The 17,765-nt window shown below is 43.9% G+C and overlaps 1 protein-coding gene across 1 annotated transcript; it reads right to left on the bottom strand.

The window, feature by feature from the left end:
* Nucleotides 1-5,186: 5,186 nt before the first annotated feature.
* On the bottom strand, nucleotides 5,187-17,125 carry LOC121714199 (transmembrane protein 198-like). Its single transcript, XM_042099424.1, has 5 exons — nucleotides 16,854-17,125; nucleotides 11,675-11,973; nucleotides 10,133-10,720; nucleotides 6,924-7,060; nucleotides 5,187-6,343 (listed from the first exon to the last, which is right to left on the bottom strand). The coding sequence occupies exons 2-5, from the start codon at nucleotides 11,829-11,831 to the stop codon at nucleotides 6,179-6,181; spliced, it is 1,047 nt and encodes a 348-aa protein (XP_041955358.1). The 5' UTR covers nucleotides 11,832-11,973; nucleotides 16,854-17,125; the 3' UTR covers nucleotides 5,187-6,178.
* Nucleotides 17,126-17,765: the final 640 nt, after the last annotated feature.

The following is a 17,765-nucleotide window of genomic DNA, read 5'->3' as shown; positions in this document are numbered from 1 at the left end:
CATCAGACAGCCTGGAAGTATAGTCTATAATTAAGAATTAAGAGAATTATGGAAGTATTGTAAGTGCTAATGCGAGCTAACTCAGCTGTTGAGCTGTTTGGGGAACCTTAGAGCAGATCCAGACAGGCCACGATGCCCACTGAGGATCAGAATCCTCCACAGTCTCCCCCTATTCATCTGCCTGTTTGTGTGTGTGTGACTGTCCGTCTCAAAGTAGCACAGTAAATATCCATCCATTAGCCTCTTAAAGCAGGGATTGTGAACAGATTGCGGCCCAGGGCCCATCATTCTTAGTAAGGGAACAACCTGAGGACCAGCACTGAGTAAAACTAGTGATTCTCATAATAACGGCATTATTGAATCCATGGTCCGGGACCACCAGCAATACCTTCACTGTCCTTCAGTAGGCCGTGGACCCCTGCCTTCAAGGGTGGATTGTCTTGAAGGCCCTGCCCTACCAATGGAGAACCACAGAGAACTGGCGTGGAGCACCAGTCACAACCAGTGGTTTCTGAAAGAACATGAAGGGGGACCAGAAGTGCAGATGAGGCGCTAAGGGGAGAACCTGACGGGTGCTAAATGGGAACCTGAGATGTGCTGAGAGGGGAGAACCTGACGGGTGTGAGGCGTTCGGTCCCAGCTCCCACAGTGTACAAGCCCAAGCACAGACAACACTGCCCCCTGGAGCCGATTCCTGCCACTGCAGCCCAGCCCTGTACTCCCCAATGAGGATGATGACCTGGAAGATGTTCCAATTTTGCAGTCAAGGAGAATGAGAGAGTGGAAAAATCACCTGCTTACCTCCACATTCAGGTTGGATGAGATCACAGTGAAACAGCTGTGTGATAGTGAATTAATTTAGGCACAGGTGGACTCCAACCAAGTTGTAGAAGCATCTCGAGGACCATTGTAGGATGCACCAGAGCTCAATTGCAAATGTCATAACAAAGGGTCTGAATACTCATGTAAATGGAATATTTCAGTCTTTTATTTTTTATACATTTACAAAACACTCCAGACACCTGTTTTTGGAGTGTTTGAGTATTGTGTAGATTGATGAGAAAAAAAAAATTGAATCCATTGAGTCTGAAACATAACAAAATCAAGAAAACTTGAAAGGGTCTGAAAACTTTCCATATGCACTGTTAACTCTATGGAGTTCTAAAACTTTGAAGCTCAACATCTCAGAATGAAGATAGAACCTTATAATTCCAAAGGGACAATGATGTAAGTGGGATGGCTCACCATGAGGTCCAGAACATTTTAGTGGACAGTGTGATGCTCGACTACCATGTCACAGATCACTGATAAAGTCCAGGAAGGAGTGGGAACTGTGAGTTCTCTTAAGGCCACAAGCCCCGGGAGTCCTTTTACAGTGTGCTGTTGATCGTGTCATTCATCACTTCAAGTGTTGTTTGGGAGCCGTCCTTTCTTAGTTTAGATAGATAGAGAGATAGGTACTTTATTGTCCAAGTTTTTTTTTTTTCCAGGGAGTAGCCTAAAACCAAAGATTCTAGAGCGGAGTGGTAAATATGACATTTATTTACCAGGAGTGTCACAGGGTTTTCAGGCTCTGTCACAACAGTGCTCTGTTCTAGAATCTTTGCCTAAAACATGTCAGGTCTTTGTTGCCGTGACAACACAGACAGAGTAAACACAGAGATTTTGACCATTAACCCTCCTGTTATCCTTGGGGTCATTTTGACCCCAAGCAACGTTTAACATCATAAAATATATGGCTTATAAATATTTTGCTTCATGTTTCATGACTTTTCCTCAATTGAAGGGTACAACAGAGTTAGCATGACATTTGTACAATAATATGTTTTCAATGTCATGTACAAATATTTTGTAGGTACACTGATGTTCCTTGGGGCCAGTTTGACCCCAGCTGTATGAAACATAAGATACATTGATATTTGACACATTATGGATATTACTATTGTAATAGTATGAGAACATATTGTTATTATCATTATTACATACACAAGTACATTTTAAATATAAGTAATTTTGGCAGGACTGTATAAGTCAAAAGGGGAAGCAACAGCAAGCCTTTGGGCTGCTGACACTGGATGGGCAATATTGCCAGCAAGGGTTCCAAGGTTCATAAAGGGGTGTGTGTGTGTGTGGGGGGGGCGGGGTTTGTAGGGCTTTTGATGGTGGTTATTACACACTTGTTAGGTACCTGTCACAAAAAAAAACTGGGTAACAATATGAATTATAATCATTTTCTGAGGGTTTATTTAGCTGGGGTCAAATTGACCCCAAGGATAAAGCATGTCGGTAAGATTTGAGGGTAACAAGGGTTAAACATAGATGCACCAGTCATGTGGTGTTCTGGAGTTGAAGTACCTTGAAGCTGCTCTCTGGGACATTCTTAGTCATTTATAAGATTTACCTAGTCCATAGTTTCACAACTATGGACATGGATGGTTTCCCAGTATTTCTGTGGATTTAATTTTCATTCACGAATGTCTTTATGGTCAAAGAAATGTCATTAAATCCCTGAAACAGAAAAAAATCTCTGGCTACTCTGAAGTAAGGCCAGGAGATGCAGACTCCTCTCCCTCCACAGGACCCACAGCGCCATCTGCTGGCTAAAGAGGAACTTGGATTTGAAGAAGGAACAGAGCAGGTAACCCTTTCTATGAACTTTGTAATACTTAAAGGATAGTGATACTGACACATTTGGGTTTATGAAGCCTGATAATGATTGATATAAATCTACATAACTCATACTTTTAACTAATTCATACACAGTCAAGTCTGCTCTAATGAGAAGCTATTATATGTAATTATAGCTTAGAACTTAGTGTATCATATCACAATGCTTTCTAAAGCTTTATAATAATCTTTACTATTATGAAAAAGTAAAAGACACTTTATACACATTATGATAGTGTGAATGTAATGGAAAATATCGTTCCAAAATGTGTTGCTTACAACCCTGTACTACTATATTTGCAGTTGTTAAATTCCCCTTGGGGTGATTAAAGTGTCTATCTATCTAATCATCGAATCAATCATCTGTCAATCATGTGTTACTGGTGGGCGAGAGTGTGATCTATCAGTCAAAGGTTATATCAGGATTGTGTTTATGTGACAACACCGCCCCCTGGTGTATCCACAACATAGCATTGCACCATGGCTTATAGTTCATGTCGGAGTTGAGGATAAAGGGCCCTATCATGACCGTCTAAAGCGCATCGTCACTATGTGCTAAGCCACTCCCTAGGTTGTTAATTGCCACACCCCTGGGCGCATTGTTTAAAAAATAAATGTGCAAAATAAGAAAATAAACTTTGCGCTGGGTAGAAAACGAGTTTTACACCATGCGCCAGGGTGCAAGATAGGGCCCGAAATGTTCTAGAGTGGAGCCACAGGTTGATCTAGAGTCCACGAGTGTGTGGAGTGTGTGTGTACTTCAAGACTCGGCAACAGGAACTTGTCTTTCTCTAGCAGGGAGATTACAGGAAAATACTTGAGCACAGCAGCTCATGGGACAAGGGCTCTTTGGGAATGTTAAACCGCACACTCTCAATAACATCTCCAGTAATTGTTTAGATCTGGTCTTGATATGGATTAAGACTTGTGCATTCCACTCGGTTTATTAGAAATTTTAATCATTTTGAAAATCAGTTTGATCAGTTTACATTGAACTCCATCCATACGCACAGACTGGGCAGGAACTATGATCATTATTGAGTGTCATCAAAAACAAAATATTTCATGTTCTGCCTTAAGGCTCCGACACACAGCTGCGTTCCGTCAACGCATTCCAGTGGGTGTTCCCGACGGTAGCTATGCAAATTACTTGAAGTAAAACCGTAATGTGATTGGTTGGTGCCGTCCGTAGATTGGCTTGATTGGCCGGTGCCGTCTGTCGGTGCAGCAACAGCTGAACTCCTCAACGTGAGCAGCGGGAGAAACGCGACGCGACAGACCCACAATTCAGTTCGGCAACGGATCACGTAAGCCCATTTAAAGTGAATGGGATGCGTCTCCAGCAACGCGATGCACGCAGCTGTGTGTGGGAGCCGTAAGACACACAAAAAGCCCCAGCACACTCTGTCCATATACAGCCATACGGGACATTCGACCAGAAATATACATTTTCATATGGAAGACGTGTTATACTATGAGAAACAATAATGAGTGTTTTTATGCCTGAATAAAATACGTTTTGAGACACATTTCACGCTAAAACTGTCAGGCACTGCCACAGACAGATCTATGTCTGAATGATATCCTAATTAATTTTCTGACACAAATTACATTTTCTAATTGATCACATGTCCCTGATTGTGTCTAATATAGTTTTGTCATCCCCGTAAGTAGCCTAATATTACAGGAAAAGTGGCAACCGCCAGGTAGGCTACTAATATCACTGCAAATAAACACCTTTGCAACAGATTTTTACAAACACATAATGAAGGAAATATACCCCCACCTTCATCTTCTCAAATCATATTTTTTTTTATATCATGTTTCGTATGACAAGACTGATGGTGGTATGATAGAATTTACTTTATGGAATGTTTTATACGGGGAAACTTGTTTTGTGTTTTTCATGTGGCATGCATTAAATGCATTTTGCAAATGTAACAGTAGTGAAAAAGTAAAAATGACATTTATTTACCAGGAGTGTCACAGGCTCTGTCACGACAGTGACTGTCAAGCTTTAAAGGGATATTCCACCATTTGGGGGATTAGACCTACACTCATTTTCCACCTCCCCTTGAGTTAAACAATTGATTTTTACTTTTCTCCAGTTCATCTAGCCATTCTCCGAGTCTGGCAATACCACTTTTAGCTCCAGCCTAGCATAGATCACTGAATCGGATTAGACCATTAGCATCTCGCCTGCTAGCATCACGTTTAAAAATGACTAAGATTTCCGGTAATTTTCCTATTTAAAACTTGTCTCCTCTCACGTTAGAAGGTGTAATAAGACCAATGTAAAATGAAACATAGCAATTTCTAGACTGATTTGACATACTATAGGCCTACTCTCATTCAGGCATAATAATCCAGTCACTAACCAATTTGTCTGCTGCAGCTCAACCTTTTTGCTGGAAGTTTTAGCCTGATAAAATTATACAATTCAATGGCTCAATAACTCAACTCAATAAAAACTCAATGTATGTCAACCTGTGTCAAATGATTTCATTTCCCCTGAAAGGTGTATTGGACACTTTTTTTATGTGGCGTTTTATGAAAACGTGACAGGACATGAGGAAAACATGGAGATAGTTGTAAAATACTTTGTGTTCATGTTTTCATGAATATGGAATCAGGATTTGTAATTTTGAAAAGTGATGCTAATAAAGAAAACAAAAAACATCAGATGACCTAAAGAATGACATATTCCTTTACAGAACTAACAGAAATCAGTTATCTAGTCAGTTTAAGACTTTTTTCACCGGTATACAAGTTGTATTCATTATAACAATTCCAGGACAGATCATGTAAGATTCTAGTAGAATGTCCCATACAGCGAGAGTACACCTCCATACATGACAGTGGGCAGTAGGGGGCAGGCTGGAGTCAGCCCAGACGTGATGAGGATTGTTGTCACAAATGCAATGTGCCTCCCCTCAGTCAGGTTGGCAATCTCTCTGAGCAGCATTGGTTCCTGCTTTACGTTTCTGTCAGCTTTTAGTTCTGCTTTAGGTTCTTGTCAGCATTTAGGTTCCCATAAGCATTTAGATAGATAGATAGATACTTTATTGATCCCCAGGGGAAACTCATTTGTTCTTCTTTAGGTTCCCATAAGCATTTAGTTCTGCTTTAGATTCCCATCTGTATTTAGTTCCTGCTTTAGGTCCCCATAAGCATTTAGTTCTGCTTTAGGTCCCCATCAGAGTGTTCTTGCAATGGGATCGGACCAGTCGGAGTTCTCCTGTAGAACTATTAGAGGTCAGACTGATCTCCTGGAGTACAGGTCAGTGGGGTGGGGTGTAGTCGTGGTTACGGAGTTAGAGTCCGCGGCTTTGCTGAGGTTAGCGGAGTGGGGTGGCGTTGTGGCGTTACTGAGTGCTGCTCAGTTGTGTAAAGCAACATCACACGCACACAGTGGGATCCAGAGCTTCATCGACCAGGTGAGGTGTGTTGGGAGTATATGTCGGAAACACAAGGCAATCTCCATCAATGTGTGTGTGTGTGTGTGTGTGTCTCAGATGCGTAGCGTGGAGGTAGAGGAGGAGGGGGAAGTGAGCGGAACCATTGAGCCGGTCTCGAAGTCGAAGTCGATCATGGTGTGGTGTGTGTGTGAGGTGCTCAGGCTGCTCTGAGATGACCCAGTCCCACTCTGGCGTTCCTGCAGACTACGCAGGTAACTCTGCGAAAGGGAGGAGGAGAAAAGACATAAAAAGGAGGCGAGGAGGAGAAGACAGAGGGAGGAGAAAACATGAGTTTTACTGGTGCCAGCATATCTCCTGCGTAGCGTGTGAGTGTGTGTGTGTGTGTGTGTCCTCACTGGTGCCAGCATATCTCCTGCGTAGCGTGTGAGTGTGTCCTCACTGGTGCCAGCATATCTCCTGCGTAGCGTGTGAGTGTGTGTGTGTGTGTGTGTGTCCTCACTGGTGCCAGCATATCTCCTGCGTAGCGTGTGAGTGTGTCCTCACTGGTGCCAGCATATCTCCTGCGTAGCGTTTGTGTGTGTGTGCTTGTGTGTGTACTCACTGGTGCCAGAGTATCTCCTGCGTAGCATTTGAGTATGTGTGTGTATGCTTGTGTGCACTCACTGGAACCAGCATATCTCCTGCGTAGCCTTTGAGTATGTGTATGTGTTTGTGTACGTACTGGTGCCAGCATATCTCCTGCGTAGCGTTTGTGTGTGTGTGCTTGTGTGTGTACTCACTGGTGCCAGCATATCTCCTGCGTAGCGTTTGTGTGTGTGTGCTTGTGTGTGTACTCACTGGTGCCAGAGTATCTCCTGCGTAGCGTTTGAGTGGTGGTGGTCGTCGTGTCCTGTAAACTCCTTGAGGTCGACGGCGAGCTTCTCTCTGTCTGATATGCATGAGGGGGACCTGTTTCTGGCGGTGGCTTCCAAACACTAACATAAACAACACAACAACAACACATTACATTTATATAGCGCTTTTCTCGATACTCAAAGCGCATCACATGGATGGGGGGACCTCACTAGTAACCACCACCAATGTGGGAAGAGTGCCACCTACTGGCCACCCACCAACACCACTTCCACAAACACACACACACGGGTGAAATAAGGTTCAGATGGTAGACTCATCCGCTGAAGGCCAGTTTGTGTGTCCTGTCCTGCCTGGGCAACCTTTCTGTGCTACGCAGATGCTGTGGCCACCTGTTCCCCTGACTACTGTACACACACTGTCTAAGCGCTCACCTGTTCACCTCACGTCTAAGCGTTGACCTGTTCACCTGTGTCAGTGATGCGCTGGGCTTAAGCCCAGTGAATGGGGACAGCTGGCTGATTCACTCCTGCTGTCCACACTGTTTACCCCCCATCTGCTGCTGTTAGTGGAGCTAGTCTACTTAGTAGTGCTGTTGTTGTTAGTGTTGTTTTGTTGTTGTTGATAGTGTTGTAGATAGAGATAGATAGATAGTTTATTGATCCCCAAGGGGAAATTCAAGGTCTCAGTAGCATACAGACATCACACACAACATTCACTAACAGCAGAAAAAGTAATAAAAGTATATAATATAAAAAACACAACTAAGCAATAAGGACAGTAGAAGATAAAGAATATACTAAAAAACAAATTATACTAAATAACACAAAAATCTAAATCAAGTCTAAAACAGTATCCACATAGTGTGCTTAGGGGTGATTAAGTATAAGGCGCTTGTTGTCATTTCTTGTCCACTGTTTTCATATGTGTGGCTACTCACCTTCCATGTGTGTGTGAGTTTGTAAGCTTTGAGTCTGTGTGTGTGTGTGTGTTTGTGTGTAGCTACTAGGGATGGGCGGTATAGTCTTGCAGCACCTTCCACATTTATTGGCCTCCCTGGTAAAGATGAGCTATAAAAGGTGTAAGAAAATCATCTTTTGTCATCTAAGTTAAGACCAAAGATTCTAAAGTTAGAGCGCTACGCTGTAAGATCTTTGGTCAAGACAACAATGAGGAAAACTCCTATCTTGAAGGGAAGCGAGGAAGAAAAACAATCCTTAGAAAGAAAATAAATATTTTAGCAACAACACATGTACATGGTTTTGGCTCCTGCACCTTAATTTGGATGTGCACACATTCCCAAACTTAGCAACAACAAATGTGCCACAATTATTGGCACCCCTGTATTTAATAAAAGAGCCAATAAAAGTGCTCTTAGTCGGCTCCTATAATGTCTCTTGTTTGAGAGTACAAAACAGGGTCCAGATGAGAATGCTGGGCTCTCTGGGCATTCTCCTCTTTAGCTCACTCCACTGGTTTTCTACGGAGTGCAGACAGACCAGAGGACTGAGATAATCGTGGCAGAAAATGTATTTTGTGTTCAGTAAAACCATTTTTGATGCTAATCTGGTCATGTATTTTGGGGTCACTGACTGGCTGGATGATCATGACCTATACTACTTCTAATGTCTTGCAGATGCATCCAGATTTGGATTTAAAATGTTCAGGCATATGATACCGTTCATGATACCTTTGGATTAAAACAACCCCAGAACATCACAGACCCTCCACCATACTTATACTTGGGCATTGGCTTCTCATGGGTCATCCCTCTATGTACGGCAAAGCCACCTTGAATGTTTATTGGCTATAAGTACACTTTTCTTTTCATTTGACCATAGAACACGATTCCAGGCAAATTCCAAGTAGCATTTAGTAAATCCAGCCATTTGCAGTTGTAGTTTAATTGCAAGAAAGGCCTTTAAATGATCTGTTTGCATGTACCGTATGGTTCCTAGCGATTGCTTTACTGTTATCATCCATTCGTAAGCTGTGTGTATGTGTGTGTGTGTGTTTTACTGTTACCATCCATTTGTAAGCTGCGTGTGTGTGTGTGTGTGTGTGTATGTGTGTGTGTCAGGGTTGTCCGGTAATTGGCGGACATTGGACAGAAAAAAAATAAAAAAATTAAATGTCCGACAAAATTAAATCTCTCCGGTGAAATTGTCTTGAAAAATTTATTGAAATTGGCTAATAATCCCGTCCCCCAAACACAATTTGAGAATAAGCCTAAAATGTAGTCCTATACTAAAGCAAGAATACACTGTCCTTTGGCTATGTTTTAAAGGAACAGGCTCTACCATTTGGAAGTTATTAAACAACACGCATATGCTGCATTTCAAATAACAACAAATGAGTGAGACGGTTCAAACATGGCCAGGCCCAGGCAGACTAGCCTTAAAAGCTTTTTTCATAGGTCAGACGCGATGGATGATGGTAAATCGGTAACGCTTGAAGCCTAAGATGTCCGGTCAGCTCCACCACCACCAGAGAAAAAGCCGAAGTGTCGGGCGTATCGGTTAGAATCAGTGACGTTGGAAGTGGAGGTGCAGGGGGTGCGGCCGCACCAAGACACCTATCATTTTCCGTGTAGACAGATCCATGGCTACACTGGACATGCAACCAACGAGGAGATTGCTGGTCCGTGGATAGTTTGTGTCACAACGAAATGGTATCATGGAACCGCGGACCGAAAGAAAAAAACGAAACATTTTCCAGAATAGGAAATATTTCTTAATTTAGTGTTATCAGATAAAGAGGTATAACAGAGACTGGCTAGATCTTTTCTTGCATTCTATACGGCCTGATTATGTCATTCTTTAAACAACCTGTCTCCAATTTTCCTCAACTTGACTAATTAAGAAGCGATAATAGGATGTTTGACCGGCATATCATCAAAATGTCTGGAAAACGAAACCTCTTTGACTGGCACCATTTTTTTCAAGCAGAAGTGCTGGTGTGTGTGTGTGTGGGTCTGTGGGTATGTGTTTTACTGTTACCATCCATTTGTAAGCTGTGTGTGTGTGTGTGTGTGTGTGTGTGTGTGTGTGTGTGTGTTCCTAGCCATTTTTTACTATCCTCTGATTTGATTGGAACTTCTTAATTATTACTTTAACTGTAAATAAATATGCCCATTTTCAGGCAAGTTCAAGTTTGTCAGCTGTGTGTGTGTGTGTGTGTGTGTGGCTACTCACCGTCCATGTGTGTGAGTTTGTAAGCCGTGAGCCTCCACTGGACAATGATGCCCAGCACGACAAGAGCTGGCCAGACTCCCAGCATCACCCAGGTGTACCAGCACATCAGGTGTGGCTCCGCTCTGACCACGCCCTCCTCAGGCTCCGCCCACAACAGGCCGTCCAGCGCTCGCATCGGCAGCGTCCGAGCCTCCACGCCCACCCCTGCCGTTAGCATGGCAGCGCCCAGCGTCGCGGTGGACAGCACCACCATCGGCTTCTCCCAGAACAGCGTGAGGACGGCGGTGGAGGCTGCCGTTCCCACGGTGATGCCCAACGGCAGCCAGAGTGGGCTGAGGGCGCAGTACTGGCCCACGGCCAGCAGGGCGACGACAGAGAGCAACAGGCCCAGCTGCAGACCACTCAGGAAGAGCGCCACGCTCCGCACCAGCGCCGTCACTATGCCGACCAGCAGGGCCACGCCCAGACAGACACCCCAGTACGCCTCCAAACGCAGGTCAGGAGCCAGCAGCTTACACAGTGGGTAGGACACACACACACTCAGTGCAAACCCAGACACAAACAGCACCAGCTTAAAACACCGATAACCTGAAGAGAGGGAGGGAGGGAGGGAGAGAGAGAGAGAAGTGAGAGAGAAGTGAGAGAGAGAGGTTACAATGAGAGGAAGAGGAAACTAAACTGGCAGGGGACTCACACACACACACACAGACACCTGTGGAGTTTGATCCTTAGCAGTTGTAAGACTATTGTCATGAGTACTGCGACTGCTCCTGCCTGGAAATGCCTTCATGGTGATGCTGTGTATGTGTGTGTGTCTACTCTACCCTTAAGAACTAAGTATTATGCTTATTGAATGTTTCCACTGGTCCATGAGTTTGTGCATGTATTCTAGTTCTACTGCATCCTTCATGTGGACATAAATAAATAGTTAACATGTGTGTGGGTGGGGGGTTTGGGACTGAAGCATTTATCAGTTGCTACTCTTTTCTCTCTTTCTGTCACTATTGTATGTATAGTGTGCGTTTGTGTGTGTGTGAGTGTGTGCACGTGTCTATGTGCATGTGTATGAGCTTTAATGGGATTTGGTCAAAGGACTTTGAGTCACCCAGCTGACATTCACTTTGACCTGCCAGTTTCCAAAGCATGAGTGTGTGTGTCTGTGTGTGTATATGTTTATTTGTTTGGGTATGTGTGTATGCTCATGTGTTTGTTTGTGTGTGCATGTGTGTGTGTGCGCGTGTATTTGTTTGTTGTGTATGTGTGTGTATGTTTGTGTTTGTTAATGTGTGTTGTGCAGTGTGCCATCTGTCTCTCAGTGATCTTAGAATCTGATCCAATTAACCCAGTCTGCATCATCCACATGGTCACTCCAAAGACCTGTCGGAGTGTGTGTGTGTTTGTGTAAGTATGACTGCATGCTTCTTTGTCTATGTGTGTGTGTGTGTGTGTTTCTGTTTCTGTTTGTGTTTGTGTGCATGTGTGTTTGTGTGTGTGCATGTTTGTGTGCATGTATGTGTGTGTATGTGTGTGTGTGTGTGTTACCCCAGAAGCAGTAGAGTATCCCCAGCAGACACAGTGTGGCGCTGGTGAGCGCAGGCAGCAGCTGGATGTCTGCTCTCAGCTGGAGGGCGCAGGGCTCCAGGTCCACCAGCAGGGGGCGAGCTGTCTCCGTCACGAACATGGACGAGGCATCCGCCATGATGATGTCAGAGGTTGGGGGTCACTCCATATTAGCAGGCTATCTGTGGGAAGTTCTGCTGAGCTCTTCAGGTCAGTTCCTTAGGTTCCCTCCAGGGTGCTTGAGCAGGAGGCGGGTTGTCAGGAGCCGTCAATCACCAGATCTGCATCAGTGAGGACACACCCACCAGACATGAATCACATGTAGGGCTGTCACTTTTGTGAAAAAATCTTGTTCGATTTTTGAGACATAAGTGTTCATTGAATCGATTGTAAAATCGGTTTTCCATGTCTAAATACGTTTCCATTTTCAACGCCAAACATAGACCAATCCACGGACAACTAACAGGCATTAGGACGAACGTAAAGAGGGCGCTTGAAGACGCACAAGCCAGCAATATTTCTGATGATTTATTGGCTTTGTGCAGAATAACAAACAGGAGTGCAACATTCTCGAAAAACAAAAAGCAGTGAAACACATTACTGCAGGCTTCAACGTGGCTGTGTTTACGATTAGAAATGTCAAACAAATTTCGCCTACGTAGGAACTCACGACTGCACAGTTTGCATACCGCTTTGTCCTTCTCCATAGTTCCCAAAACCCGAAGTGCTTCCATATCGAACTTCTTCAAGTTATTAGGGCTTATCACTCATCTCTGTCATGTCGCACAGGTTGATCGCATTGTCCTCCATTTTTTGGCAAAACACCAGCAGCACAGCAGCCGATTGAAACAGCTGTTTCCGGTGTGTAAAATTGGTGGGAATTTTCTTTTTAGCTATCGCAATGCCTACTGCACTTTTGGAATTCTTTATTTTCTTTTTCTGTGTTTTCTTTTGTGCAATCGATTTTCCAACATAAAGTGACAGCCTTAGTCACATGGTACTCAGAGAAACAACCAACACTGTGTGTGTTTCTGTTTGAGTGTGTGTGTGTGTGTGTGTGAGAGAGAGAGAGAGAGAGAGAGAGATAGAGTGTTTCATAGTCTCTCTCTAAAAGGCTTCGGTGAGTCTGAAGAGCCTGTAATTCTTTGTTCATACACATGCACACAAGAACACACACTGCTCTGAGCTACAGGAACCACAGAGGCCATAAAACTACCATACACTAATGCTAACCACACACACATCCTGTTTTGGACCTGGCTGCACGGATATGAATAACCTGCTAATGAATGTTGCTCCATCTGTCACACACACACACAGCATACTGACTGAATGACATTAGCACTCCAAATACTGAGCCAACACAAGAGCAAGACCACACACACACACACACACACACACACACACAAACAGACACACGCACATCTCGACCAGCCATTGTTTCATAAGGCAAATATTGATGGAAGTTCTGTAAGAGCCAATTTAAGGCTGATAAACAGTCTGATGAGCCCAGAGACCAGGCAGTCAAAATAAGTGTGTGTGTGTGTGTGTGTGTGTGTGTGTGTGTGTGTTTGTCTGTCCAGTCTGTCTGTCCAACAGTATCAGACCGCTCTCATCAATGCAGCTGTAAAGCAGGTCACCCGGGTTCAGAACCAAAGCGCGCGTGTGTGTATCTCTGATTTCACTGCCAGCTCCACTGTGAAATCTTAATCCATTGTGTAAGAAATGTTTCAATTCAGTTCAGTTTCAAGGTTTGTGTGTGTGTGTGTGTGTGTGTGTGTGTGTGTTAGTGTGTTAGTGTCCATATGTGTGCTTCCTTAAGTTGAGATCTCTAGGAAAATAGCAACTCCTTCCATTTCCGTTAGTTGAACTTTGACCCCCATCTGGTCCTTTTGGAGATCCCCTGGTCCAGAAGCCAGACACACACACACACACACACACACAAACCTTGAAACTGAACTGAATTGAAACATTTCTTACACAATGGATGACAGACAGACAAGCACTTTCCTCTCTTAAAAGCATAAAGGTGAACAAACAAACTCGTCTACAAGCACCCCCCCCCCCCCCCCCCCCCCCCCCCCCCCCCCCCGCCACACACACACACACGTAGCTGTCCAGCCTGCTGTTGGCAGTGGGAGACACGACCAATCAGCTTATTACGTAACCACTGCTTCGAACAAGAGCTGCTGTGTGTTTTCAGGCCCCAGTACCAGCATGGTCCCAACCAATGGGTGTGCCATATGCACAAACACAATATCGATTTTCTGGGATTTTGATAATAACCATGATCTTTTGCAACGTTAAAAAAAGACTGCCAAGTCTCATATTATACTGGCATATTTTCTAATAGGATATTGATTGTTCCTTATCAATGGCATTAATAGAAACAACATACCGGACCGGTATTTAAGAAAAACAGGTCTTATGTATTTAAAACTGATGCATTCAAGCATAATTAACAGGAAAACACTTCACCACCAGGGCAAGTATTAACCATGGGTCAAAATGACATAAATTTCTTCTGAATTTCTGAGGGTATGTACACGTGACTCTGTGCACACATGTGACCACAACCTAAAAAGGTTCATGTAATGTGGCCAAGTCTTCTTAAGTACCATATTGTTTGTATTTAAGTTTTGCTTTTTATGGGATATTGTGATGATGACCTGTGAGATGTCCGACAGATTTGGGGATCACTGGATGCTATTTTGGAGGAATTTTAAGCCTCAAGCTTTTCGTTAATAGACGCACATGAAAGACAAACACTTGATGTAACATCCAGATTTCTGTTTTGATTTTCTACAGTTTGGTTCTCGCTGATTACCATTTACCATCTTTCCCAATATGAACGTGGACTACAAGCAGACCCTAAAATGAAAGTAACTCTGGGTCACTCTTTACTACCTACAGATTAAGGTCAGGGGTCAGATTTGGTGAAGGAGAAGTTCAGTAATTGTTCAACCACAATTTTACATTCTGAACTTGAATCTAATCAGCCGCCTGATAAGACACCAGGCAGTCACCAGAACAGTCTGGTGTGGAGCCTCTGCCTGAAGTGACAGGGGGATTTAATTACATCTAATCCATTGGCCTTGATTAGATCACTGTAGCCCAGGCCAGTAGCCATGCTCGGGGCTGGGGAGGTTCGCCTGAGAGCGGACCCCCCTCTGCACCCACCAAACCTCCAATCTCTTTCACTCCATTTTCTACAAGTTTAGAAATGTGTTAGATAACACGAGAATGAAGAACAAAACAATGTGTCTGTTTGATTCGGTTAAGTAACCCCCGACCCAGGCCTCTCTACTTAGTGCTACTACTCAACTTCTCTAGGTATCAAATAGGGTTGGGATAAACGATTATTTTTTAAACGATTAATCTAGCGATTATTTTTTCGATGCATCGATTAATCTAACGATTCATTTTTTCAGTCCGATTCGATTATCGAGACTATACAAGTGCAAAGTAATGCATTCTTAGTCAGAGGTAGCATTCAATAAAGTTCAGTAGTGTATGTCTAATTGAGTGCCTGTCATTTTAAGACGTTTGTGTGGGAATCCTTGCAATTAACATTAACACAGTTAAAAGGCTGCTGATGTGTGGATGCAATTCATAACGTAGTTAGTTCAAATAACGGTTCGCACTTCTCCTTTGGACAAGCACTTTTGAGTCTTGGAAAACACTTTTCCATTTACATCGGGATTTTGCAAACATTCAGAGTCAATAAAATGAGCCCTGCATGAGTAACGAATAAGCAGCTGCAAGTAAGCATGCTAAACTTGACACCCAAACAGTATTCTAACGTTAGCTTTGAGATACTGCTTGATTGCATACTGTAACTTAACTTAGTTTAGTCTCCTCAATGTACTGTGTTGTGATAAGACCTTAGCAGAGTTTACTTTAACTTTAATTCAGCAGTTTTAATGCTGCAAATTTGTAGCCTAGAAATCTAGACGCACCCTAGCGGCGTTGGATTAAGCATGGTGAATGGTTCGATTCCAGACTATATTTCAATGATATAGGATGGCCCGCCAGGCTAGCAAATTTGCAACAACAATCCTTCAACAATCGTGAATATTTTGTTAAATGCTCATGCAGAGGAGGAGCAGCGGGCTCTTTACGAGAGAGAGCGGGTGGGCGAGGAAAGACTGTGAGTAAAAAGTGCAGCTCAATGAAATTATTTTATCTTATCTTTAATTTAAATAGTAGGCCTACAACATAGAACATCAATATGTGGTGGCCGGTTTTGATTTCGTGGTCCCCAGCCACAGATTAGTCAACGTATGGAAAACACTGAAGGTGTCAAATTAAAAATATTTAGCAGCACATGCTTGACGAATCGACGCTCATATTTTGCGTCGACGCGTTGTCCCAGCCCTAGTATCAAACTTTCACTGCTGGGGATTAAGACATCTAAAATCCGTTTCCCTGTCCGAGCTAAGCCCCCTGGTCCTGTTTTCTCCCTCGGGCTCGGTTTCTTGGCCCCCGTTAAGCCCTCGCGCCCCTCACTCCTCCTGCTCGGGATCTGCGGCCGGCGCAGGCTCGTTCTGTCGCACTAAGCGGCTTTCGCGCTGCTGCTCGTGTCGCTACTAAATTTAATTACCGGGAGAATTAGGTGGTGTTTGCTCCATTCCCTGCCTTCCTCCCCGGACTGGGCTCTCGGGATTACAGTTGTGGAGGAGAACTACGAAAGCTCTCCAGGTGAGAGTAGGCTAGTGACCGGGGCCGGTCTCGGCTCGTGTCCCTATAGCCCCCCGGTCGTTACACCGCTGCGCTACCTCCCACATTAGGGAACACAATTTTAGATGTGCAGTTCTTATTCAGACCAACCTAACCAACCACTAATGTCACATTACCACTACGGGACAGTCTGTGACACTCCTTTTTGATCAATGAATTTGGGGGAAACGGCGCGTAGCCTACTTTTTTTTACTTTTTTTTTTTACAGAGAAGGCAGATTCAATTGTGTAAATCTAAAAGAAAACTTAATCTAAAGACCAGAAACTCGAATGAAAACATTACGCCAATAATCAAATAGCCTACGTTATTTGAGGAACACCTCAGAAGACGTTGCTTCTAGACTTAAAACACAAGAGCTAGGGGTTCATTTGTCCGACTCGACTATAATGAAACGTCAGAAAATTTAAATAGGCCTACTCACCCAGCGAAGAGAAAACTTCGTTTCGGACTTGATGGCATATTATCCAACACTAGGCTTTTTAAACCGATGCGGAATGTGAAGTTTGTTCTTGCAGTCTATTAAACGCAGCCCTTCATCAGTTGGCTGATCTAATAATGCATCTAGTCCTCCGTCTGTGATGCGGGGGTAACGGCAGGCAAACTGTCCGCCAGTCATGCACTTGAAGTTTAAATCTGCGTCTGCCACCACACGCTCAGCTGACGACGTTTGACATCATAGCGCGGCCATCTGCTGTGGCGGTAATGCGCGCAAAGAACCAGCTACAGAGTGGATGCGATTGCCAGAAAATCCACGCCTAATCGTCCCATTTCCTGTGCTGGCGATGAGCCCCGTCTTGCGCTGGAGCGAGGGATCTGGCAACTCGCGCTGTGGTTCGGAGAGGAAAGCAAGCGTTGTTTAGAAGACAAGTAAGAGGCCCGCTAATTTCCATTTGAATTGTACCTGCTGGCCGTCATCAGGGAGTCAGCCAACGGACTTATTTATTTTCAAATCTCACAAATCAGTTTTAAACCCCGTTGAGAGGCGCCACGCGTGTGTTTCCCCCCAGTAAACAACCTTCAAAATCGTATTCTTATCTCTGTAGCATTGTAATGTAAAGCATAGCCTACAGCAGGCCTAGTCCTACCGTAGCCTATACAAACATAAAATACAGAGATCTGATCTCCAGCATACGCGCTAGCAAACCTATAGTGGTTAGATCTATATCATGACTTCAGTTGGTATTTTCCTTAAATAAAGCTTTTTGTTTGAGTTAGGGAGGGACATACGAAATACATTTTAGACATGAGGTAGGCTATGTGGGCATGACTATTGAATGTCACTCAAATGAAACGGTCACAACCAGGGATGTAGTGGAGGCTAAACGCAAATAAA

Source organism: Alosa sapidissima, chromosome 7, assembly GCF_018492685.1.
Source record: "Alosa sapidissima isolate fAloSap1 chromosome 7, fAloSap1.pri, whole genome shotgun sequence".
NCBI lineage: Eukaryota > Metazoa > Chordata > Actinopteri > Clupeiformes > Clupeidae > Alosa > Alosa sapidissima.
The sequence above is the reverse complement of the archived record's forward strand: the minus strand, read 5'-3'. Positions and strand labels throughout refer to the sequence as shown.

Coding starts and splice junctions, on each gene's coding strand:
- LOC121714199 (XM_042099424.1), bottom strand. CDS start 11,831: ATGGCGGATGCCTCGTCCATGTTCGTGACGGAGACAGCTCGCCCCCTG. Junction 10,721..11,674: donor GATACTCTACTGCTTCTGGG/GTAACACACACA, acceptor CCCTCTCTTCAG/GTTATCGGTGTTTTAAGCTG. Junction 6,344..6,923: donor CAGGAGATACTCTGGCACCA/GTGAGTACACAC, acceptor TCCCTTTCGCAG/AGTTACCTGCGTAGTCTGCA.